The sequence below is a fragment of the Naegleria gruberi genome (genome assembly GCF_000004985.1).
Source record: "Naegleria gruberi genomic scaffold NAEGRscaffold_64, whole genome shotgun sequence".
NCBI classification, from domain to species: Eukaryota; Heterolobosea; class Eutetramitea; order Acrasida; family Naegleriidae; genus Naegleria; species Naegleria gruberi.
The window spans coordinates 172,356-196,087 of NW_003163263.1; the positions used below are offsets into that span (position 1 = coordinate 172,356).

At 31.5% G+C, this 23,732-nt stretch overlaps 7 protein-coding genes across 7 annotated transcripts in view; 1 reads left to right on the forward strand and 6 right to left on the reverse strand.

The window, feature by feature from the left end:
- Positions 1-2,599, reverse strand: part of NAEGRDRAFT_73882 (TCCD-inducible-PARP-like domain-containing protein) — a gene marked incomplete at both ends in the record, with an annotated part of 4,489 nt that extends 1,890 nt beyond the window's left edge. Inside the window, 16 exons of the mRNA XM_002671099.1 lie at positions 10-699; positions 910-1,666; positions 1,711-1,713; positions 1,760-1,762; positions 1,806-1,808; positions 1,854-1,940; positions 1,986-1,988; positions 2,032-2,034; positions 2,080-2,082; positions 2,128-2,130; positions 2,174-2,176; positions 2,220-2,222; positions 2,268-2,270; positions 2,314-2,316; positions 2,360-2,362; positions 2,402-2,599. Coding sequence (XP_002671145.1) covers positions 10-699; positions 910-1,666; positions 1,711-1,713; positions 1,760-1,762; positions 1,806-1,808; positions 1,854-1,940; positions 1,986-1,988; positions 2,032-2,034; positions 2,080-2,082; positions 2,128-2,130; positions 2,174-2,176; positions 2,220-2,222; positions 2,268-2,270; positions 2,314-2,316; positions 2,360-2,362; positions 2,402-2,599 — 1,768 coding nt within the window. The remainder of the gene's footprint in view (positions 1-9; positions 700-909; positions 1,667-1,710; positions 1,714-1,759; positions 1,763-1,805; positions 1,809-1,853; positions 1,941-1,985; positions 1,989-2,031; positions 2,035-2,079; positions 2,083-2,127; positions 2,131-2,173; positions 2,177-2,219; positions 2,223-2,267; positions 2,271-2,313; positions 2,317-2,359; positions 2,363-2,401) is intronic.
- A 308-nt stretch (positions 2,600-2,907) lies between these two features.
- On the reverse strand, positions 2,908-4,810 carry NAEGRDRAFT_56354 (uncharacterized protein). Its single transcript, XM_002671100.1, has 4 exons — positions 4,590-4,810; positions 4,046-4,400; positions 3,813-3,983; positions 2,908-3,656 (listed from the first exon to the last, which is right to left on the reverse strand). The coding sequence occupies exons 1-4, from the start codon at positions 4,705-4,707 to the stop codon at positions 3,206-3,208; spliced, it is 1,095 nt and encodes a 364-aa protein (XP_002671146.1). The 5' UTR covers positions 4,708-4,810; the 3' UTR covers positions 2,908-3,205.
- Positions 4,811-5,483: 673 nt separating this feature from the next.
- On the reverse strand, positions 5,484-6,503 carry NAEGRDRAFT_53114 (uncharacterized protein; the record flags this gene model as incomplete). The annotated part of the gene is made up of 1 exon (XM_002671101.1): positions 5,484-6,503. The coding sequence occupies one exon, from the start codon at positions 6,501-6,503 to the stop codon at positions 5,484-5,486; it is 1,020 nt and encodes a 339-aa protein (XP_002671147.1).
- Positions 6,504-8,117: 1,614 nt separating this feature from the next.
- On the reverse strand, positions 8,118-13,249 carry FM171 (uncharacterized protein; the record flags this gene model as incomplete). The annotated part of the gene is made up of 3 exons (XM_002671102.1): positions 8,118-9,424; positions 9,495-11,479; positions 11,526-13,249. The coding sequence occupies 3 exons, from the start codon at positions 13,247-13,249 to the stop codon at positions 8,118-8,120; spliced, it is 5,016 nt and encodes a 1,671-aa protein (XP_002671148.1).
- A 605-nt stretch (positions 13,250-13,854) lies between these two features.
- Positions 13,855-19,462, reverse strand: NAEGRDRAFT_53116 (uncharacterized protein; the record flags this gene model as incomplete). The annotated part of the gene is made up of 4 exons (XM_002671103.1): positions 13,855-14,198; positions 14,261-16,180; positions 17,846-18,235; positions 18,298-19,462. The coding sequence occupies 4 exons, from the start codon at positions 19,460-19,462 to the stop codon at positions 13,855-13,857; spliced, it is 3,819 nt and encodes a 1,272-aa protein (XP_002671149.1).
- Positions 19,463-19,691: 229 nt separating this feature from the next.
- On the reverse strand, positions 19,692-20,739 carry NAEGRDRAFT_73889 (uncharacterized protein; the record flags this gene model as incomplete). Its single annotated transcript, XM_002671104.1, has 3 exons — positions 19,692-20,188; positions 20,229-20,475; positions 20,530-20,739. The coding sequence occupies 3 exons, from the start codon at positions 20,737-20,739 to the stop codon at positions 19,692-19,694; spliced, it is 954 nt and encodes a 317-aa protein (XP_002671150.1).
- Positions 20,740-21,985: 1,246 nt separating this feature from the next.
- The window catches only part of NAEGRDRAFT_73890 (TCCD-inducible-PARP-like domain-containing protein), a gene marked incomplete at both ends in the record, with an annotated part of 2,730 nt that continues 983 nt past the window's right edge, over positions 21,986-23,732 (forward strand). Inside the window, 9 exons of the mRNA XM_002671053.1 lie at positions 21,986-22,180; positions 22,226-22,228; positions 22,277-22,279; positions 22,324-22,326; positions 22,371-22,373; positions 22,418-22,420; positions 22,469-22,471; positions 22,508-22,510; positions 22,554-23,295. Of these exons, the coding sequence (XP_002671099.1) occupies positions 21,986-22,180; positions 22,226-22,228; positions 22,277-22,279; positions 22,324-22,326; positions 22,371-22,373; positions 22,418-22,420; positions 22,469-22,471; positions 22,508-22,510; positions 22,554-23,295 (958 nt within the window). The remainder of the gene's footprint in view (positions 22,181-22,225; positions 22,229-22,276; positions 22,280-22,323; positions 22,327-22,370; positions 22,374-22,417; positions 22,421-22,468; positions 22,472-22,507; positions 22,511-22,553; positions 23,296-23,732) is intronic.

Here is a 23,732-nt window from a genome sequence, read left to right on the forward strand (position 1 = left end):
TGTTATCACTTTCAGTGTAAATTCCTTCAATTTCAATAATATTTGAATGTTTTAACTTGTTTGTAATTNTCAATTCCTTTTCTAAACCTTCAATTGATTTCTTATCTTTTAAATTATATTGTTTAATTATATGTTTTTTATCATTTAAATCAATTCCAATAAAAACATTATGATTTCCATTCCAATTTTGAATTGGTTTAATTTCTTTAAACATTTCAGGTGTCATTTCATTAATATTTAAATTAGATAATAAATCACTTGCCATGTTTGATTTAATATCAAATCCAATTGTCGTTAATTGAAGAAATTTCATTTTAATTTCATTTAATTTTTGAATATTTTCCTTCAAATTAGATTTTAATTCAATTAAATTAAATTCTTTAATTTGAATTTCATCTTTAATATCATTCATTTCATCTTCATTATTAACATGTTTCAATTCATCTTTTAATCCTTCAATATCTAGATTTAACATATTTAAATTTCTTGTAATTCTTGTTTTTTGTCTTTGAATGGTTTTAAATTGTTCAGATAAATTTGAATAATTATTCATAATATTTATAATATTTTGTAACATTTCATATTTTTCAATTATATATGGAATTGTTTCTTGAATTAATAATTTACAATTTAATTCTTGTTTTTGATAATAATTATATAATTCTAAAATATTCATTTGATCATTGTCTGAAATTAATACTTTACAATTTGATAATATATTATTTAAATATAATTCTTCTTGTTCTGATAATTCCATTGCTTTTTGTAAATTATTTGAAAATTGTGTCAAATCAATTTCATTACAATAATTGATAGAGTTTACAATATTTGATAATTGTTTTGTAACTTGTTGTAATATTGTTTTAGTTTCATTTCCAAATTTATTATGAGTTGGAACTATATTAATACTGTTTATATTCTTAATAGATTGTTCACTCATTTCAATACTGTCAAATAATTCTTGTTTAATAAATTGAGAATTAAATTCATTAAATAATTCTAATTTTTCACTTAATACTTCTAAATAAGATTGTAATTTAAATAAATATTTTTGATTATTAATAAATTCCAATATAGTTCTAATATTATTCATTAAATTATTAATAGTTAATAAATGTTCATTATTTTCAATATTATAATTATTACTTGTTAATCTTTCAATTAAATTACAACAATTATTTAAATTATTACAAATTGTTAAATATTCATCTTGAAATTCTTTCTTAATTTGAATAGAAGAAGAAAATGATTGAATCGATTCAAATTGTTTTTCAACTTTTCTTCTATTATTATCAACTTGTTGGTTGAGTGAACATAATTTTGAAAATGTTTCAGATGTGATTATGAATGATTGTTTTTTCTCTAATTCTTTTCTTTCTCTTTCTATTTTTAGTAAACATTCTTTTTCAATTCTTTCCTTTTCAATTCTTTCCATTTCTAATTTTTTAATTCTTTCTCTTTCTAATCTTTCCATTTCTAGTTGGTTAAATTTTAATTGTTCCGATTGTTCTTTTAATAGTTGTTGTTCTTTTTCCATGTCACTTTTAATTGTTTGAATATTAATTCCATTCACTGACCATGTGTAATTTATGTTAATATTTGGATGTTGAAGTAATTGTTTAACAATTTCTAAATGCCCATTTTGGCAAGCAGTGTATAATGGTGGCTAATATATAAAAATAAAAATTAAATTAAATATTAAATACTTACAAACTAATATTATAAATATAAAAATTAAATTAAATATTAAAATACTTACTTTCTAATATTATAAATAAAATTAAATTAAATATTAAAATACTTACACGCTAATATTATAAATATAAATATAAATTAAATATTAAAATACTTACACCCAAATTAACATCAATTGTTTTACATGATAATAATAATTTAACAATTTCTAAATAACCATTTTGGCAAGCAGTGTATAATGGTGTCTAATATTATAAATATAAAATTAAATTAAATATTAAAATACTTACATCCTAATATTATAAATAATATTAAATTAAATATTAAAATACTTACAAACTAATATTATAAATATAAAATTAAATTAAATATTAAAATACTTACATCCTAATATTATAAATATAAACTAAAATTAAATATTAAAATACTTACAACCTAATATTATAAATAATATTAAATTAAATATTAAATTACTTACATCCTAATATTATAAATAATATTAAATTAAATATTAAAATACTTACAAACTAATATTATAAATATAAAATTAAATTAAATATTAAAATACTTACAACCTAATATTATAAATAATATTAAATTAAATATTAAAATACTTACATCCTAATATTATAAATAATATTAAATTAAATATTAAAATACTTACAAACTAATATTATAAATATAAATTAAATATTAAAATACTTACACCCAAATTAACATCAATTGTTTTACATGATAATAATAATTTAACAATTTCTAAATGTCCTTTTTGGCAAGCAATAATTAACATGGTACAACCTTCTGATTTATTATTAACATCTTGTTCATTAAAATAATTATTAAATTCATCAATTTTGCCGTCTCTCGCAGCATCAAGCGCCTTCTGAAAATCTCGTGTGGCCATTTTTTTAAATTTGTTTTTGTCTACACGTCAAAGGAGAAATGACGAGTGACTTGACTGAACAATAAATTTGACAGCTCGATCAATGTCAACAATGAAGATCTGTTGGTGATAGAACGAACATAAGACCACTCCACACTGCTAAAACCCACGAGGGCAATCATTCAGCATGATTAAACAGGAAGATTGGCAACTTCAACAATTGTTGCCATCATTTACTCACAAAAATCTAATAAAAGCGTGAATTCTTCTCCTTCAATCGCAACAACAATACCACAATATTTAAAAACTCGTGCAATATTCATCAATTTCATTCAATTAAATATTTATATAGTATCGAATCCTTGCGAGAGAAGACCTTTCTACTACTATTGAATCTTACAACAATCTGATTCAACACTTTAAAACCTTGCTTAAATAAACATAATTTTTTAATAAGATTAAATGGTGATGGGATTATTTTACACAGTTATTGTGAAGAATTATTTTAGGAGAGTTGTCTCTGTGAAAAGAGATAAAGGTAGAGTAAATTATTGTAAATGATGTCAGACGTAACAAGACGAATAAGTGGTGGTGGTGGTGAACAAGTAAGGATTCTCTCATTGTAAATTACAACATGTTCATATCTTTCATATAATCTACGATAATACTGTTTTTGACATCATCCAAAACTTTTTTCATTGTACCTGTATCTGTGGCACAAGTTATGTGATGATAAAGTTGACGTCCTGTCTTTGAACTTTGAGATTTGGCAGCTCCAGCTCGAGAAATGAATTGATCCATAATGTAAGTTCTGGCCTTACCAACATCTCGTCCACCTGTATATTCAGGGAAACACTTGTCCAAATCCTTAACTTTGATTTTCTCTTCAAACAAGTCATTCTTATTGAAGAAAATAATAAGTGGAGTTGTTTTAAAGTAACGAGATTGACAAATTTCAGTAAAAAGAGTCAATGATTCAATCATACGATTCATATCCTTATCTTCAAATAAAACTTGATCGTATTCACTCAATGCAGCAACGAAAATAATTGCTGTAACATCATCAAAACAGTGAATCCTTTTTAAAATAACATCAATTGACATTAATTAACAATGATGATGAATGGTAAATAAACAGTTTTCACACAAGTGACAATAACCATCAATAACAATATAGATCAAAGATTTAGCCAAATAGTATGTTAATTAACAAGACACAATAACAAAAACTAACCATTTTCTTCTTTCGTTTCTTTGACCACCAACGTCAATCATCTTGAATTTGTATCCTTCAATACTAAAATCTGCTTCTACGATACCAACTGTCTTGACTCTTGAACGGAGAACATCTTGTTGGGTTGGTTGATAATTGTTACTTGTCAATCTTTCAATATCTCTCAAATAACTATTACAAAATAACATAAAAACATTATATTCGAAACACATTCGAAACCAATAGAAACTTACTATTCAGCAGAATCATTCAATTGATATTCACTTCTTCTCCTATAAGCTTCTTGAATACCAGCATCAGACCACAGTAATTTAATATCCTTTCCGAGTTCAGGTGAAATTATACTTCCAGCATTGAGAATAATTTGTTGTTCTGGAATTCTGGTAAACTTTTCTGCACGTTCGATATTTGATGAATTTGAAAATGAAATTTGTGGATTCAGAGTTTGCATTGCTTCGATCAAAACTCTGATGGATTGTAAAGTATTTCCATAGATAACATCTTTGAAACGTATACATTCTTCTGGTGTGTAGCCTTTGTGGTGAATAATTTTCATTTGTTTAAAGATGGTGGATTTCCCTGATTCACCTATTGTTGTTGATATTTAGATTAGTTTCGTCATGTTTAGTTTTGTTGTTGTTGTTGTTGATATTTAGATATTATACGATAAATAATCATTGGTATTATTCAATTATTGGTATTGTTATTCACAATCGTTCACAAAAAGTATGGACGAAACACTTAAGAATATATCACACGAAACTAAACTAAACTTACCAGCTCCTAGTAACAAAAGTTTCAACTCTGACTTTTGTTTTTGATTATCCCTAGTCAATTTAGCATTAATTTCCTTGTTTTTGGTGGATTCTGCTGATTGTTCTTTAAAGCAAGGCATCGTTTGATGTGTTAAAAATTTTAGTCTAGATTCGAATAGTAATAAATTGTTGTTGTAGTAATATTTGATGAGAGATAAAATATTCTTGTTGTTGAGACTGTTGTGGACGTTTTGATTTTTTTTTCTTTCTGCTTGTTCACAAGTCACCTGACAGCTGTCAAGGCGAGAAAATTAAACGGGAAAGAGGCAAACAGTCTATCGGCATTCCTGCTGAAAAATATTGCCAATAATTACCCAGCATGAGATTTACTTTGGAATAATTGTAACGAATTTTTGAATATCTCTCATCTTCTCAGTTGACTAATTTAAATATATTTAAAAAATATTTAATATTTAAAAATTGGCAAATTGATGATGGTTGGTAATCAAGTGGCAACAAGAGTAAAGGTTGAAAGGTTTCAACAACTATTCTAATTGATAATACTAAACTGAAAATCATTTCCTTATTCAAAACCTTCCGCATAGTTTCCATAAATGGGACTTGTTACAATGAGCAAAGAATTATTCCAATAACTGCATTATTCAAGATTCAAAGATGAAGCTGAAATGTTGAATGTTCTTGTCATTTCCCGCCAAATTACTACAATTCAAAATGAAAAAAAGCAAACAACAACAAGGCTTTGAGTGTTTGATGGTTTGTTGTCATTAGCCCTTGAGATTTAGATATTGAGACGAAAATCCGCAAAGAAAATAATTATCTAGTTAATTAATTAGTAAAATTGAAAAATTACAAAAATGTGTGTTTTATATTGGAAGAAGTATTTGTTCAGTGAAATTTAGAAAATTCTGAATTGTAAATTGGTGCTATTAGTCTTTTTGTTGTTGTTATTATTATTATTGTTATTGTTATTGTTGTTTGGCAATGGTACGAATTTCATAACAATAGCAAAGATGCAACCACCCAAGATGGCCAAAGCAACTAACAAACACAAAACAGCACAACACTTATCAGTTTGAATTCTCCTCATGAAACTGGTAATTTCCTTTTGAGCTCTTTTCACATTGCTTCCGAGAGCATCCATTTCTTCATCAATTCTCCTCAATTGGTCTCTTTGTTGTCTCAGTAAATCAGCAGAATCAGTTGCCAAAGCAATAGTTTCCTCTGATTTCTTATTCAAACGATCGATAATGTCCAAACATTCCTTCTGAGTTGAAAATACTTCAGAAAATAATTCCTTTTCAATTTCATCGTGCCTTTGACGTTGTTCCTGTGTCAGATTGGCATTTCCCTTGTACATATTTGTCACATCAGCATCACTGTTTCTCTTAACTTCCACAACATCATCTTCTTCAATGGCATTGGATGAATTCTTTCCTTCATTCAATTTGTTTGCAAATGTAAAGAAACCTTCCTTTTTACGAACACCACCACTATTTGTTGCTGATGATGATGAATTTGATGTTAAATTGGAATTTGTTGATTCTAAAGCAGAGTTATTTGATGATTTACCATCATTCAACCCCTTTGCTTTAGTTTCAATAAATGTTTTTGATTGTTTGTAACTTGCTCTCAACTTGGCAATAATTTCCTTGTGTTTCTTCTTGGTATCGGATACTTGATTTTCAACGGATGGATCATTCTTTGTCAAGTTATTAATCTTGTTATATAATTTCCTACATTTTTCCAATAATTCTTCAATAGTTTCGGATAGTGTGGAAATTTGTGAGGAAATAAAATTTGGATCCGATTGATTGGTAATGTTTAGACGACGAAGAGTGGTGATGTTTTCTTCAATCTTTGACTCGACACTTTCCAACTCGTGTGTGTAGGTTGAAAGTTTTTCGAGACTGCTCATTTTTTGTTGATTTTTTTGACTGGGATGACAGATGACTTGAAGCCAAATTTCGAATTGATTTCGAATGAATTATTAGAATTTTAATTATTAAATAAATTATTCTCTACATGGAATTGAAACTTGAAAAATTCAGCTTTGTAAGAAGGATTGTTAATAATTCTTGTTTTAGTAAAATGAATGGCTACGGCCATATCACGATGAATGCACCTCATCCCGTCCGATTTGAGAAGTTAAGCATCGTCGAGCCACATCAGTACTGAGGTTGGAGACAACTTGGGAACCTGTGGTGCTGTAGTCTTTTTCATGCTTCATATCTTTGAATCTCTTTATCTCTTACAGAATGGATAAATTGCAGCATTTCTAACGGTGCCAATTAAGGCACTGAAAAAGAGCAAAAATAAAAAAACGAAAAAAAAAGCAAACAATAAGTTGAAGCGATATTAAGCTGCAACAATAGCGGAGGGAATTTCTTACTGCTTATTATTGTAGGCTATTTTGTTATGGATGGTTTTCCGTTCATGTTTTGAATCATGAAGAAGAATATTTTGTAATAGGTTTTTAAGTGGAACAAGAACAATAATAATGGAGAGACTCGGATGAAGGTTAATGCTGGAGACTCGGATCCAATTCTCTCATCATCGATGTTGATTGATTCCCTCCCTATTAATAATAACAATCAATCGTGTTGGGGTAGAGTAATTATTTCAAAATTGTAGAATTGTTGTTGTTCGGAGAAGGAGAGGGAACATTTGGGTGCAACAATTAAGGACAAGGGATTCTATTGGATTTGGTAAATTTGGAAATCCGAGAAGAGGAAATTTGTTCAGATTGGATTTAGAGAAGGGCATATATGGATTTTTCAGACAATTCAATTCTTCAATGTGTAAACAACATGGATGTGAGATATTTTCACATACTCGTATGTATATAAAGCTTACAACAGATTTGGAGTTAATACAAACACAAAAGAGATGGATAGGTGCCACCAAATTACATTTCATTGGGTGGAAGAAATGGAGTATTATTAATGAGCAACTCTATTAAGTGAATGAAAAACAATACATATGGAATTAGATTTTATTTGGGAATTGAGGAGACAGATAGGGAGGATTATTTTACCTGAACCTTTTTCAAGGGTTCACTTCTTTGGAATTGGGGGAAAAACTCATCACAATCTACAAGGGTCCAAGCAATTTCGGAACGTTTGGTTTTCCTATGAAAAATTATTCTTGCAGCTGTTTAATGATAGAATGACTTAGAAGACTATTTCAGATTTACAAAATGTGACAGATAGTCTCCAATATCAAAACTCCTTGCAAATTATGCACAGCAATAGCATAAAAATGAAATTAGCTTGATATTCTCGTTTCAAGATTGGTCTTCAACCATTATTCTAAAAGGTTTCTGCAAACGAATTTCAGAACTTTGTACTTCTCTCGAACAAACAACTGCAAATTCTGTGGACCAGAGAAAATGAGCAATCTTCGTGGAACAGTTTCGTAATTTTGTTGTGACCATGTCTGAAAGTGGAGTAGTGCAAAGATGTTAGACAAGATTTTGGATTGAACAGAGATTTGAAATGGAAGAGAGAAAAACTGAAACATGTTCGATTTATTAAGCAGTATTTTGAGTTCTTTGATTTGTTTTCTTGTGGAATAAAACTGTTCCGTAGTGTTGATTACCCATTACAATATTGCCATGATCCATTGGTATTTCATCTTTTCCAGTAAGTGTGGGCACAATACTAACCATGCTTGGTATTGTTCTGTGTTTATCACCCCAACCTTTCTTCAGCTTGGTACCTATGTAAAATAAGACAAATATTGCCACCAATATAATCACCAAAACAACCACAACAGAAATAACTGCTCCTATGATAATGGAGGCAAATTGAGCGTTTGCATCCACAACAGAACAATCAGATCCCAAAAATCCTGATAAACATTGACATACACCATCCAAACAAATTCCATTCAAACTGCAATGATTTGGACAGGTAACATTTGCACAGGAAGCTGGGTTGGATTCACATGCATCAGCAGCAACTGCATTAGCACTAGCCATTGCAAAGGAAGTGTCACCAGTTGAAATTACATCGAACAAACAAGTCTGATAGAAAGTTCCAGTTAAACCAAGATTTGTGCAAATCTTTTTAGCAAGTTCGTTCAAGGTTTGATTTTCGGATGTGGCAGAAATAGCTGGTTCAAAATCGACAATGTTAATTGAGTTGTACGTTTCATCTGCTGTATAAATGAAATAGGATTCGCTTTGTGGCACTCTCCAGCTCTCTCCAAATCGTTTATGAATATCTGTGGCAGATGGATCATTCAATACAAGACCATTCCTCAAAGTAAATTCATTGGATGCATTACCATCTAGTGTTCCATATAAACCTCCCTTTTCAGTTCCTGTAAAGTTAGTGTCCTTTGCAGGTGAGAAGGAGACACTAAGCCACTTGATTCCATCATTTTTCAATCTGAGCTGGCCTGAAAAGATTCCAGAAAACTTGATTAAAATTACTTTGAATGGAATGGAAGTGTCGTTCACCTTGTAAGAATTCACTGGATCCTTCTCTTCAACAATAGTAGCACCTCCATTCAATACATAGACTGGTTGTGAAGGTGGTTTGTAAGCGAGAGCAGTTTGTTGAATTTGTGGAATTTCATTAGTATCAGGATCTCTTTGATATTTGATTTGATCATAAAAGTTTTGTAAATCTTTTGGTATTTCAAGTGTTGCATTATTTTCCACTGCTTGAACATTAACAACAGTTTCCTTGAGGTCTACAACTTGTCCATTGACATATACTACCACATCATTCGTTCCATCTGAAGAAACTTCAACTGTATCAGTTCCACTTTGGAATGAAATAGCTTTCATGCAAGAGGTCTTGGAGTCCTTAGTACATTTAAGCAATCTTCCTTGCATGGTAAATTCAGTTAGATTTGTACAAGTAAAACTCTCCCAATGAATTGAAAGAGTACAACAGACCATCCACAGTTCTCAAGTGGATATCCCCAAAGGCAAGTACTCTGTTGAAAAGTTCAAACTCTTCAATCTTGTTGCACTTTGCTCCTGCAAAACCTGGGAAGCAACTGCAGATATTTGGGCCAACACAGGTTCCGTGCTCTGAACACCAGTCTTTATGAGCACAATGGAATTTAGAACAGTCATCGCCCATCCAGCCCCATCTACAAACACAATCATTCAATCCAACACATTTTCCTCTCTTTGCTCCTCCACAATTTGAATAATTTGCACACAGTGAGTTGTCAAAAGTAATACAATCCAACTCTGGTGGAACATATGTAGCATCTTGGACGAAGATTGTTGAATACGAGTCAACTTTCAAGTACACCATGTTTGATTTGCAATCATACGATGTTTCTCCATCAGTTCTATTGGATGGGGATAGAATATATTCCTTATTTGGGCTAACAATGTTAATAGAGATAGGGCCCCATGCACTGAACTTGAATCCCAAACTTATACCATATTTTCCTAACCAAGATATTTCAATCTTCTCTGGGGTACCAACAACTCCTAGCCATTCAACAGTATAACTGTTTGTGATATTATCCAAATATAGAGCTCTGTACTGCCATTCTCCTCCAGTTGTTAATTCTCCCAACAAATTTTCAGTTTGAAGATTTGATGTAGAGTTAATTCTTGTTTGATCGACAGAGTTTGTAATAGCTGGTGAGACAAACTCCAACTTGGACCAATTTACAGTCTCGTCACACATGTATGCATTCCATGCTGAAACGTAAAAGCACTTATCAAAATCTACCATAATATTGTTTGCTGGAATGACTCTAGAATTGACTCTATTGAATCCGGCAGGAACAGTAATGTTATAGGATAAGCAACCATCTAGATCGATAATAATAGAGTGTTTGTAATTATCGTGTAGACCATTACTCTTACCAACCAATAGATATATGACGTTAGAGTTGTGGAACTTTAAATTCTTGACGAGGTAATCGCCTTGAACCATTCTTGCCATCTTATCATTCTTAATACTAATAGCATTTGCTTTTCTGTTGCAATTATCAACAAAATTGAAAAACTCAATTCCGTCCAAAGTCATTGGTTTTCCGTCTCTGTGAAATTCTACACCAACAATTGGTTGGGTTCTGTAATTTGCATAGGATCTGTGATAGGTAGAATTTGGATTTTTGTAATTACCACAAGAATAACAACCATAAGCACAACTACCAGTATTTCCCTTATTTCCAGACTCTCCAATGAAAATGCAGTCTTTGGCTGTGAACTTGTCTTGGTTGATCACATTGAAAGTATAACCAATAGGATTATCTGCATAGATACTATCCTTCATGGCTATTTCTCCTTGCACATAGGCAAATTGTCCTTGTACCTTATTTCTATAAGAGACGAGTTTTGTAAATTCGGCTACGGCCCAAGGATTTTCGGCACTACCACACCTAATCTTTTGGAAGATTTCTAATCTAGGATCGGTACAAACAAAGAAATCGTGCCATAAATTGAGACCATGCTGTCTATTACTATGAACTGTGTTGTTGTAAAATTTTCCCCAATACCATCTGCTGGGTTGGATGTAAGGAGACATACTTGGACCTAAACTGTAAGGTTCTAATTGATACCAAATTCCATGACCTTCACTACCAGCAGCTCTATTGTTGATAAGAGTATTGTGAGGATTAGTCATCCAGAATGTTGCTGGGGAAGCATCATGATTGGTAGGACTTAGAATAGCTCTCGAGTCTGGGATGGCTTTTGTTACAAGTCCCAAACAATTCTCAATAATATTTCCCTCTTCAACTGCATCTTCCAAAAAGAAAGTATGTCCAAAAACATTGTAAGCAACAATACCCTCAGCGTGTAAGTTATTCACGCCGTGGAATGTAATTCCTCTCTGATAGGTGTCGTGGATTGATAACTTTTTAACATAGGAAGTTGAAGCATTGTTAAACAAGTGGAAGTGAACTGGATATCTGAAAAATGTGTAAATAAATTGAATTCAATTTTTGAATAACTTACCTTCCCAAAGTTCCTGCCTGACCACATCTCCTAAATTCTGCATTATTCAATCTGATGTACTTGGCTGTTCTCATGTAAATAGTGTGACATCCGAACAAGCTGTTATCACTACTTTCATCTCCTTGCACCTTAATGTTGTGTGTCAATAAGGCGACTTCAGCTCTCTGGTCAAACTCTACAACCGTACCATCTGCTTTTGTGTAGTATTCAGTTTCAGCGTAGTGACCATAAACAAGTGGTGAGTGCAATTCAAAAGCTGTTCCACTAATTCTTCTGGTGATAAATCTTCTCTCGGCCTGATACAAGTCATAATCTGTCGATGCAATCACAATCTCATCACCCACATCCCACAATGTCTCTTGAGCGAGGTAAATGATGTTATCTCCAACTTTTGATGATTGTTTCAATAAAGTCCAAGTTACCTCATGTCTCTTTCCATGCAAACTCAAGACGCCTCCACTCATCACAGCAATATTCTTGTTACCAACACCCTTATCACTCAATGGTGTCTTCTCTCCATACAGAGTGATTGTTGCTTTGTGTTGATATGGTGTTGACTCGTTACCGATTTGGAGAGAACCAGTAACAACCATACTGTTCATTTGTAATTGAAGATCAAGAGTTTCATTTCCGTAATCATTATTATCAAATATGAGACATCCATAAACCATGACTGTATCCAATTTAGGTGGGCTGACATCTAGAATAATTGTCTTGTCAGATGGAATTGTCACAAATGAAGCAGATGCAAGAGTTTTACAGGTTGTGTTCTTATAACTTGTTTTACATATTGGATTGTTTTCAACATAGTAGGTTGTTGAACAATTTTCAGACATTGAATCATTGGAACAATAAACGAAAGAGAAGGAACATGAAGGCATTGTAAAACTTGTAGTATTAAGCCCATTTAGCCCCATCTCACATAATGAACAATTTGTTCCACTATCTGTAAAATTGCAAATGTCAGTTAAATTCATAGCCACTCTTTCTGTACAATTTACCTCAGTGTCATTAAATGAATCACAAATGGTAAGGGAATAGCTACTTTCGCATTCGACAATTTGCTGAGTTGAAGGACATTTTACAGTTTCATTTGATACGGTGCTATAATTCGAATAGGTAGAGTTCACTAATTCTGGGAAATATTCTGACCATTTCACAGTCTCTGAAGGACAATTATCACCAATTCCAGTTCCATAAGGATCTGTTGTGGTTTTGGTAAAAATTATTGCTTGTTTTCCAACTCCATAAGCATTATATCCTTTAAATTTGTTATAGGGAAGAACTCTGAAACTGTATGTTACATTCTGATCCAAATTAAATCTAGTGTATGTTTCAGCTTGGTGAGTCTTGTACATTACAGTTACATATCCCAAAGAATTGAGAGTTGACATTTGTATTTGATAGTAACAAATAACATTTGTCGTATCATTTGATAATTTCCACCTCAGCTCAATACTAAAATAAGTTGGTATTGCCACAAAATTTTCAACAATTGAAATGTTGGCAGCTGTTGAAAATCTATTAGTAATATTTCCATCAGATGGATCTGACAAATCCGAGAGTAAATACCTCCTTGGAGCTCCCTGTCCAATCGACCAATAACAACAAGGGTCTCCTAGTTCATCACCATTTGTTAGACCATCTCCATCTGAGTCCATCAAGCAAAATGTTTCATCCCAAACATACTTATTCTTTGCAAAGTCCTTTGCAAACTTGGTCATTGTCCCATTCTTGAAGAAGATATTAGTAAAGAGTTGTGAGTCAGGATAGATTGCACCATTTGGTAGTTTTGTGATATCAAAATCTGCATATAAACTCGATAAGGGTTTTGAATACGTCGAAGGCAATTGGCTCACCAATAGAAGAATATATACAATGATAGAAGAACAATACAAAAACCATGATATCTTATCATATCGGCTTGTTCTTATTGAGGAGTAAGATGATGAATAGTCCGAGTAGGACCTCTGTTCTCTCCTCATCATATTTTGTTTTTCAATGATAGTTAGTATTATATATTTACTAGATAATTAACAAGTAACAATTTCTCGCGAGCAATAGTTTTCTCTTATTACCCAATGAACAAGATAATCCCTTCCTAGTACTTTTTTTTAATAATGTCTATTCATTAATAACCGGCAATTTACGGTTTTTTGATTCTTGTTGATGGTATCTCTTCTAATCATCTGATAAATAGTAATAGATGCAATTGATGAAATGAAAAAAATATTCATTGAGCGGGAAGATTGGTTTGAGGCTTTCTGATGAACAGCTTCGGGATGATAATATTTAATTTTTATCAGTTGAATTTGCTGTTCATTATTTATTAAGCAATATTGATGGAGGATATTTCGATTTTATCGTTCAGATGAGAAATTCCTTTAAGGGATTTTTGAAGAGTGGTATGATAATTGTGGAGAGCCTGAGCCAAGTTTTGACTCTTCTGATTGGTGAGAGTATCAAGAATAGTAAGCAAACGATTCGTAATAATTTGATCCTCTGGATACTTATTCAAATGATCTTGAAGAATATTGACCGATTCTTGGATTCGGTCCAGAACTTGAGAATCAGACATCGAAGAAACAGTCTTTGGATCAAAGATTGCAAAGGCAGCTTCAAAATCTTTGAACTTTTTGTTTGCTTTTTGCTGTTCCAGTTCATACATCCATTCTGATAGGTATCAATTTGTAATGAATTGAATTAGTGAAATTATTAATTACTAACAAACTTACCATCTTTTTCATAACTATTCTCCTTAATGACTTCATAGACAACTGTTGGAGTTTTGCCTTCGCTATTCTCCAAAACAAATCTTTCGACAGGTCTCACAACAAATGCAGAAGTGGCCTCAGTGCAAACACTCTCACTATCTGCAAGGATCTTACAACCAAGTGAACAACCTAGAATGGAGAGGTTCTTTGAATTGGTAACCATTGGACCGACGATTGAGTAATATCTCAAATTGTTTGTTCCCAAATTACCCACATTGGCCATTCCAGAGCTAATACCGATAGAATAACTTGATAATTTACCAAGGTTGTCCAAAACTTTGGAAACCTTGAGAGCACTTTCCATAGCTGCCAAGTTTTGTTTCTTCTTACAATCAGCAAATGAGAGTTGGAATTCTTCAACTGATAGGATTTGCAAATCAGCTTGCAAACTCTTTGCCAAAACACTCAATCCTGATGCTACCTTTGCAAATAAATTCGTTACTTCCAAAGGATTTAACTTTCCAAATTCATTCAAATGAATGTAGACGATACTGACTGGCTTGATGGAAAGACCCAATTTGAATAATCCACCACCAGATTTCAAGTCATGTTTGGAAGATTTCAGAGAGCTGTGGGCTGAGCTTCTATTAGAGAGTGAATGTCTGCTCTCTTTCATGCTTTCATTATTCTTATCCGTTTGTGATTGCTCCTGTTCAGCCTTCTCCATATTTCTCAACTGATTGAAAATTGTCTCTGGTAAGAAACTCTTAAATTCATTCAACCAATTCACCATTTCGTGTAAGTCTTCATAAATTCTATTGACTTCCCTAAATTTACTTGAAATAAAGTTGACATTCTCCAAATCAAACTTCTTAATGAGGAAGAATTGACTTTCCAAATATCTCAATGGTTGAGTTATTAAATATCCGATACCAATACTGAGAATCAAACCAACAATCACCACTGCTACTGCCACACCAACAGATATACCAGTGTTAATATTGGTAGTCTTGGCAATATCACTCTTGTAAACAACAAGGAAAACATTCCATCTGATATTTTCTAAAGAGAAGGATAATCTGGAAATTAGATAATCGACTCCCTTACTAGTGAATTCAAAATCTGAGGGAGAAGATGTCAGATTTGAGTACTTGGCAGCTATTCCTGACATGAGAGCTCCAGAATCTTTGGCAATTAGATCAAATATCTTGACACGAGACTTGCTGTCAGCTGCTGTGGTGTTAATCGAGCCTCCAATGACGAAGTCATTCGTTTCTGAAACGAGTACATAACCGTCTCCAATTAGAGTTAATGTTTTAAGGAACTTTTCAATATTCAACAATGACAAGTTGACCTTTGAAATACCAATTGTCTTTTTTGTTCCGTTCAATGCCAGCAAGTATGGATCATACAATTTTACAGAATAATAAATACAAGTTGTTGAATTGACAACAGTGTAAGGCAATCCATAAACCCTATCCGTTTGATACAAATCAAAAAAGTTGAAACTTGTAACCCAATATGCCAATGAAGTAATTACAAAAGGAGTTGTCTGATTGACCACCAAATTAATAAAAGATCCATCAGTTTCATTTGCATACCATTGTTCAACTCCAATATATCCCTTCGGTTTGACATAATAAGTGAACGATTGTTTTGGTTTTCCATCGGGAAAGATTGTCAAATTGAAATAGGTATTCACCTCATCTGGAAAGAACAACCCAACAGCTGATGGATAGAATATCTGATTCTTGGAAAATAAGTAACTCAAATCAGGTTTTCTTCCAATGAGTCCTCTATTGAAATCTTCAGCCAAAACTCGAGCCAAGTGAGCTGAAGGAGAAATTTCTCCCTTCAAGAAGGCCATTACATTCTCTCCAACTTTATGGATTAAATCAGTAGAAAGTGAGTCCAATGCTTGAGTGGAACCAATATACGAAGCTAACCAAATGAAGAAGGAACAGGTAATGAGGAGAATGATCATAATGATAATGATGGTCAATCGCATGGAGAACCAACCTTCCATTTTGGTTGGAATTTTTGGTTTGACCTTTTGTCCAGAGACGAGTTCTTCATTTTCATGATTGAGGCCAGCAGAAGAACCCTATTGTTGATTTCAGTTTCGAATAGTGCAATTTGTAGTGCATTTAGTCAGTTGCTTTGAAATGTATTGTTACTTACAGAAAACTCTGAAGGTGATGCAGGTGCAATTTTAGACATTTCTTTGATATTGAATCTCTAAGACATTAGAACTAAACTTCATCTGCCAAATTGTTAAGTGACAGCAATCACTAACCATCAATACAGAGATACTTCTCTTACATCATTCAAAATTGCCTTGAACAGTAGTGACAATTTTTGGCGCCAATTCGAATGGCCATTTTCGTTTTGCATCTCGAAATAATGTGAAGTGAAGTGATGGGAAATATTTACAACTAAGGTTCACCCGCGTCGATACAATCAATATTCGCCTTAGTATGGAGATGAATACATTTTGTTATTGAATTGGAGCTCTGGATAAATTGTTTTGTGGGTTACTATTAACATATTTTAATTATTTGTTATTCAATAGTTTCGCGCCAAGCTAAAACCGTTACATAAATGAAAATCTTTAGATAAAATATTTTGAAAATAAATAAATTTATTATTAAAAGAATAAAAAATAGCATCACAGGACGGACTTAGGCCTTCCTTCGTGAAAGAGGCAACTCCACGTATGTTTTTGATAACAACAAGACTTTAACATTTCCTTTAACACAACCAATATTCACAATTGGGGAATTTTTATTGTTTAAATTATAGACTACTTGATGATGGACTATTTACATGGAAGATATACACTAGGAAATTTAAGGAATGGTGGTGATTGTTGGCTGTCCTATTGATGTCGTATGAATATGATCAATTGGATCCTTGGTAAATGAGGATGATTTTCTCATCATGATTGCCAATATCAACATTCCAGCAATACCACTCAAACATACCAGAAAACTACCAATGGCAAAGACAATCTCTGCAGCTCCAACATTGTATGAAACTTGAGAGTTTGGTGAATTGGTAATGGTAATCAAACCAAATATCATCAAGCAAATGAAGGCTAAACAAGTGAGTGATGAAGTTACTCCAAAAGCAATCATCATTAATTTACTACGTTCTGCGTCGAGGGCCATTTTTTAATATTGGGTTTGAAGGATATTTCATTGAGGATGTAGTTGGATTTATCCAAAATTGCATTGTTGCAATTTGGAAAGTATCCATTTATTGATTCTTCTCATTTCTGTGGATGTCACGAAATCGTCATCTGGTAAATTTCCAATTTTGGTACATGATTTTCAAGTTATTGATCTTTCACATAGGCGACCCAATTGGTGTTGTAATCGTTCCAATTAGATTTGTTGTTATGTTTTCTTATTAATCTGCCATATGCTCTATCATACATGTCCCACAAAACTTCATGCTTTTTGGCATCCAACTTGTCATAATTCATAGATTTGATAAATTCCTCAAATTCAATCTTTCCCACACGGTAATATTTTGGTTTGAGTCCCAATTTGAATAGCAAGTATCTGGACAACTTCATTTCACCAATGGCAGTACACAACTTACAAGGCGACTTGATGACATTGGCCAAGTGAAATTTGAGCGACATATCCTGAATACCCTTCTTGGTTTCATCTGACATTCTCTGTTTGAAATATTCGTTAAACTTTTGATCGTCATCACAATAAGGTTTGATATGTTGTGCCATCTCTGTTGGTGATTTAAAATCATGAATGCTAATGAAACTATCTTTTGGAAAACCATACTCATTGATATTGGGAGCACCTCGATAGATTGACACTAGCTTTCCACCCAATCCCAAAGGAGTGAAACCTTCAAAGAACTTTTCAGTAATGTAATCATCCAACATGCTATTTTCAAATGCTAGATAGAATTTGCAACTTCTTGCCAATTCTGCAACCTTTCCTCCTTGTTCATGAGCATTTCTTCCACATCCTTTCCAAAACAGCAGAATATTAGCACTTGATTCAGGTATTTGAAAATCAAAGTCAACTTACCACCATATTGTCTAACTGGAAGGACATTGCTAATTTCCTTCACAACATCCATTCTCTCCTTGACACAATTACTGATGAATGCACAAATGCAATGTGGAGGAATTCTAGAACTATCTCTAAATTCAAAATCCATTTTCGTATAGAAATAGGTTGTCCAAATACTACACTGTGCACTCCAACACATTGTCATGTCCATGTGAGATTGGTCATTTCTGGCATGTGGTTCAATTTCTCTAAGAGCATTAGGTTCGTTACAGAGAAATACATTGATTGGTCGCATGGCCAACCAAGTTTTCAAAGCAAATTCCTTATCAAATTGTTGTGACAATTCAACACTTGACAAATCTGAATTTGATTTTACAAAATTGTCAATTTCCTCTTGGACTTTTCTTTCCTCCTCAACTTTTTCCAATCCAAGACCTCTATCTCTATATTCCAAATGTTCAATATTGGCATCGAGACTAATTCCTTCTGCCTTTCCACTTGTGAAATAACTTCTCGAGTCTTCATATGGAAAAACTTGACATGCAGTTTGTTTACAGTGAGCTTGATTGTACTTTCTAAAGAAACCAAACCAATTCGGTCTCGTAGTCTGCTCCTCACCGAAACCATATTGAATTAACTGGGTTTTTACACTTGGATCGAATTTGTAGCCACCTATGGATTGAGTATTGGTCAACTTGTCCAAATACCAACCATAGGTTCCTTCCTTTGACTGTTCATAGGACAACATGTTTTGTGCCAATCTAAAGAATGGAGAATGGCTCTCTAGTAGTGGATTCTCACTTAACTCTTCTAATTCAGTTATTTTCAATGAAGGTTGTTGTTCGAGTGAAACTTTCTCTGGATGAATCGAAGTCGAATCCACTCTACTCTTTCTACTCAATATGAATACGATGAAAACAACGTAGAAAGATGAAAAGATGAATAGAGAGGCTTTCCAAGGTGTAATTTTCATTTTTTTGTTTCGATAAGTGATAAGGTTAATGTTCCAACCTCCATGGAGGATTGTAAACAGTTGAAAATAGGGAATGTTATTCTGGATTTTTGACTTTTGTTCTATGGAGGATACATGGTCAGAAACAGACTCGTCTATTGAGAGTTTGGATTCCAAAGAGGTCTTGGAAAGTTTTGGTAAGTTCTTATTCGAGTTGAGTTCTGTCATTTGAACAAACAATCAAAATAAACTTTGTGCGAAACAATTCAACAAAAAATCAAGATGAGTGATTCTAATCCTTCACACTTTAAGTTTTGGGGAACAGATTGGGGAATTTGCTTTAAAGTTCTTAGAGGTCAAACAGATGATACGAATATTAATCCTGAAGATAAACTTTACAAAATATAAGCTATTCATCAACGGTATTGTTTAATATTTTGTAAATGAATTCCATCATTTAAAAGAGAAAATAAAACAATATGGCAAATATCCAATAAATATTGACAACTGACATTCCAGTTGTGGATGCATCATTTCGTGCAGTAATATTCATGGTGGTAAATGTTGAGAATGCATATGGTTGATTAATGAACACAACTGAACAATTCTTGCAATTAGCTCTATTACTATCCAACCAAGAAAGGAAAGTGACAGCATTATAAACGACAGCATGTACTTTCTTATCAAGGATTAATTTCCATTGAGTTTCTGGAGTTCCAAAGGAAATGTACTGAGCTGCTGGTAAATTAGTTTTGACATCGATTTCATAAGTAGTTCCTGCGTATGTGGCAACAATGACATTTGACTGATTGAGACTCTTGTAGGTCGATAATTCAAGTTGTGGATCAAGTTCTGTTCTAAGGAATGCTTTACTAGTTGTTCCCCAAGGACATTGAAAATGAACTGCTTTTCTTCTGGCATCATTTTGTTCAACATTGACACTAATCACGTCACCTGCCAAAATTCAAGTTCAACAAAGATCCAAATTACTTACAAATTCCAGAATTGACAGCATTCTTCATTGTGTCAAAGAATCCAAGAGCTGTGGTATTCACATATTTGACATAGGTCTGTAATTTACTTCCGTAATGATTGTTAATTTTCTTGACAAGTGTGTTGGCAACTAAAAGTCTGGCATCTTGGAATGGATAACCCAGACCACCTAGATCGATGCACATGACTAGTCCAGTACGGTCAGTGAATGGATTTTTGGTTGGCCAAGAAACTGGAGTATAGGTACACTGTCAGGTGTCAAATCGAATATTTAGTTTCAATATTTTGACATTTGTACTTACTTGTGGCACTTGGAAATACATCAGTTTGAAGAAGGCATCCATGAAGGTTGTATCTGTTATCATTTCTTGAGTGGCAGCGTCAATAGCATCAGAATAATCTTGAGTGACAGGTACAGCGTGTGTTTCGTATTCCTGCCCAATAGTTACTTGGCAGTTTAGCAATAAAACACTGCATAGAATAAGTAAAGATAGCAATATTGAATATTTCATTGTTATAATGTTGTTGTTTTTTATGATTTTTATTTCAATTGACAGCTTTTGAATTTTGACAGGCCAAGCTCTTAGTAGTGAATATTCTTAATGTTTCTTAAAAGAACTAAATACCGCTCTGCATTTCGTTATAAGAGTTCCTTAACTGTCGTTGCTAAAGTAATCAATTACCAAATTTGTATAATTATAAATGTCAGCAATCATTGATAAGAAAGTGAGCGGATCATTAAATTGTCTTTCTCGTTGTGATACGACCAGCTTGGTATGGTGTTGATATCTTTAAAAACGCAAGTACATTGTTATTTCGTCCACTTTCCAATAACATTATGCAAGTCAATGAACCAAACGAGTTGTAATTAATGCATTAAAGTGTTGATACTATGGCTATAAGGCAACATTTATATCATGATTGCAAATGATGTGAAAAAATAAACATTGACATTTGTGAAAATTTCGGACGAAAGTGGTTTACTAGCACAAAATGTTCAATGAAACATTTATAAACCTTCAGTTCCAAAAATATTGAATCATTTTCAAATTGTAAAGAAATTTGAAATTTATTCTTGTAAAATTTGTGTCTGCCTTCTCGATTAGTTGTTTGAATGGTTTCTTCCTCCTTCTTTGATGTTTCTCGACAAGTTAAAATACATGTATTCATTTAATCTTTTGCCTTTCATATAAACTCTATATCAATTTGATTCGCATATTCAATGCATCTATTGCTTCAATCATGTGAATTGGCGCCAAAATTGATGATGATGAAAACCTTAATCAAAAAAAAATACTCAAACAAGATCACACCATGCGATTTATTCTCTCTAGTTGTCAACAGCCGACGGAGAAGATGAATTTGTATTATTTAAAAAATTAGCAATAGTAGTAGTAGTGGATCTTGGACTGATGGTTTTGTGAAGAAAATAGTATCATGATTTCAATCCTAAGGGAAAAGAAGAACAGGAGAGACAATGGTCCGAAGTGTGCACCGATCCAAACATAACTTTCTTGTTCTCTCCTAAATTTCAAAAAACATTCCTCCTCGCTTGACAAAAGTCTTGGTTCTGCTTTTTCATTATATTTTAATGATTGCAATAATATTATTATTATTTAAACACCTGATTGCTTGGTGACCTTACGGAAAGGAATTTGGTGGGAATTCTAATAATCATTACTTTGGTTAAATAATGGTCATCATTTTCAATGTTGGCATTGATAGAGCTGTCAAATTATTAAAGTCAAATCAAAAAAAATGGCAGGAGATTTTCGGAAGGCGTTTTATGCTGCGGAAAAAGGCAAAATTGATGAATTTAATAATTATTTTAATGAACAAGACGTTAATAAATCACAGAGAGGTGTTACCATGTTATATATTGCTTGCCAAAATGGACATTTAGAAATTGTTAAATTATTATTATCATGTAAAACAATTGATGTTAATTTGAGTGTAAGTATTTTAATATTTAATTTAATTTTATATTTATAATATTAGACTGTAAGTATTTCAATGTTTAATATTTTTTATATTTAAAATATACATTAGACTGTAAGTATTTGATATTTAATATTATTTTATATTTTTAATATTAGTATGTAAGTATTTTAATATTTAATATTTTTTATATTTTTAATATTAGTATGTAAGTATTTAATATTTAATATTATTTTATATTTATAATATTAGACCGTAAGTAATTAATATTTAATTTGATATTATTTATGTTTATAATATTAGTTTGTAAGTATTTAATTTTATTTATATTAATAATATTAGATGGTAAGTATTTTAATATTTAATATTATTTTATTTTTAATATTAGACACCATTATACATTGCGTGCCACTATGGACATTTAGAAATTGTTAAAGAATTACTTCAACATCCAAATATTGAAATAGATAGCGAATTGTCAGTGAATGGAATTAATATTCAAACAATTAAAAGTGACATGGAAAAGGAACAACAAATATTACAAGAACAAATAGAACAAAAAAAGTTGAAACAACTAGAAATGGAAAGATTAGAAAGAAAAAGAATTACAAAATTAGAAATGGAAAGAATTGAAAAAGAACGTTTATTAAAAATAGAAAGAGAAAGAAAAGAATTTGAGAAAAAGCAACCATTCATAATCACATCTGAAACACTTTCAAAATTATGTTCACTCAACCAACAAGTAGATAATAATAGAAGAAAAGTTGAAAAACAATTTGAATCAATTCAATCATTTTCTTCTTCTATTCAAATTGAGAAAGAATTTCAAGATGAATATTTAAGAATTTGTGATAATTTAAATAATTGTTGTAATTTAATTGAAAAATTAACAAGTAATAATTATAATATTGAAAATAATGAACATTTGTCAACTATTAATAATTTAATGAATAATATTAGAACTATATTGGAATTTATTAATAATCAAAAATATTTATTTAAATTACAATCTTATTCAGAAGTATTAAATGAAAAATTAGAATTATTTAATGAATTTAATTCTCAATTTATTAAACAAGAATTATTTGACAATATTGAAATGAGTGAACAATCTATTAAGAATATAAAAAGTATTAATATTGTTCCAACTCATAATAAATTTGGAAATGAAACTAAAACAATATTACAACAAGTTACAAAACAATTATCAAATATTGTAAACTCTATCAATAATTGTAATGAAATTGATTTGACACAATTTTCAAATAATTTACAAAAAGCAATGGAATTATCAGAACAAGAAGAATTATATTTAAATAATATATTGTCAAATTGTAAAATATTAATTTCAGACAATGATCAAATGAATATTTTACAATTATATAATTATTATCAAAAACAAGAATTAAATTGTAAATTATTAATTCAAGAAACAATTCCATATATAATTGAAAAATATGAAATGTTACAAAATATTATAAATATTATGAATAATTATTCAAATTTATCTGAACAATTTAAAACTATTCAAAGACAAAAAACAAGAATTNAAGAAATTTAATTGTGA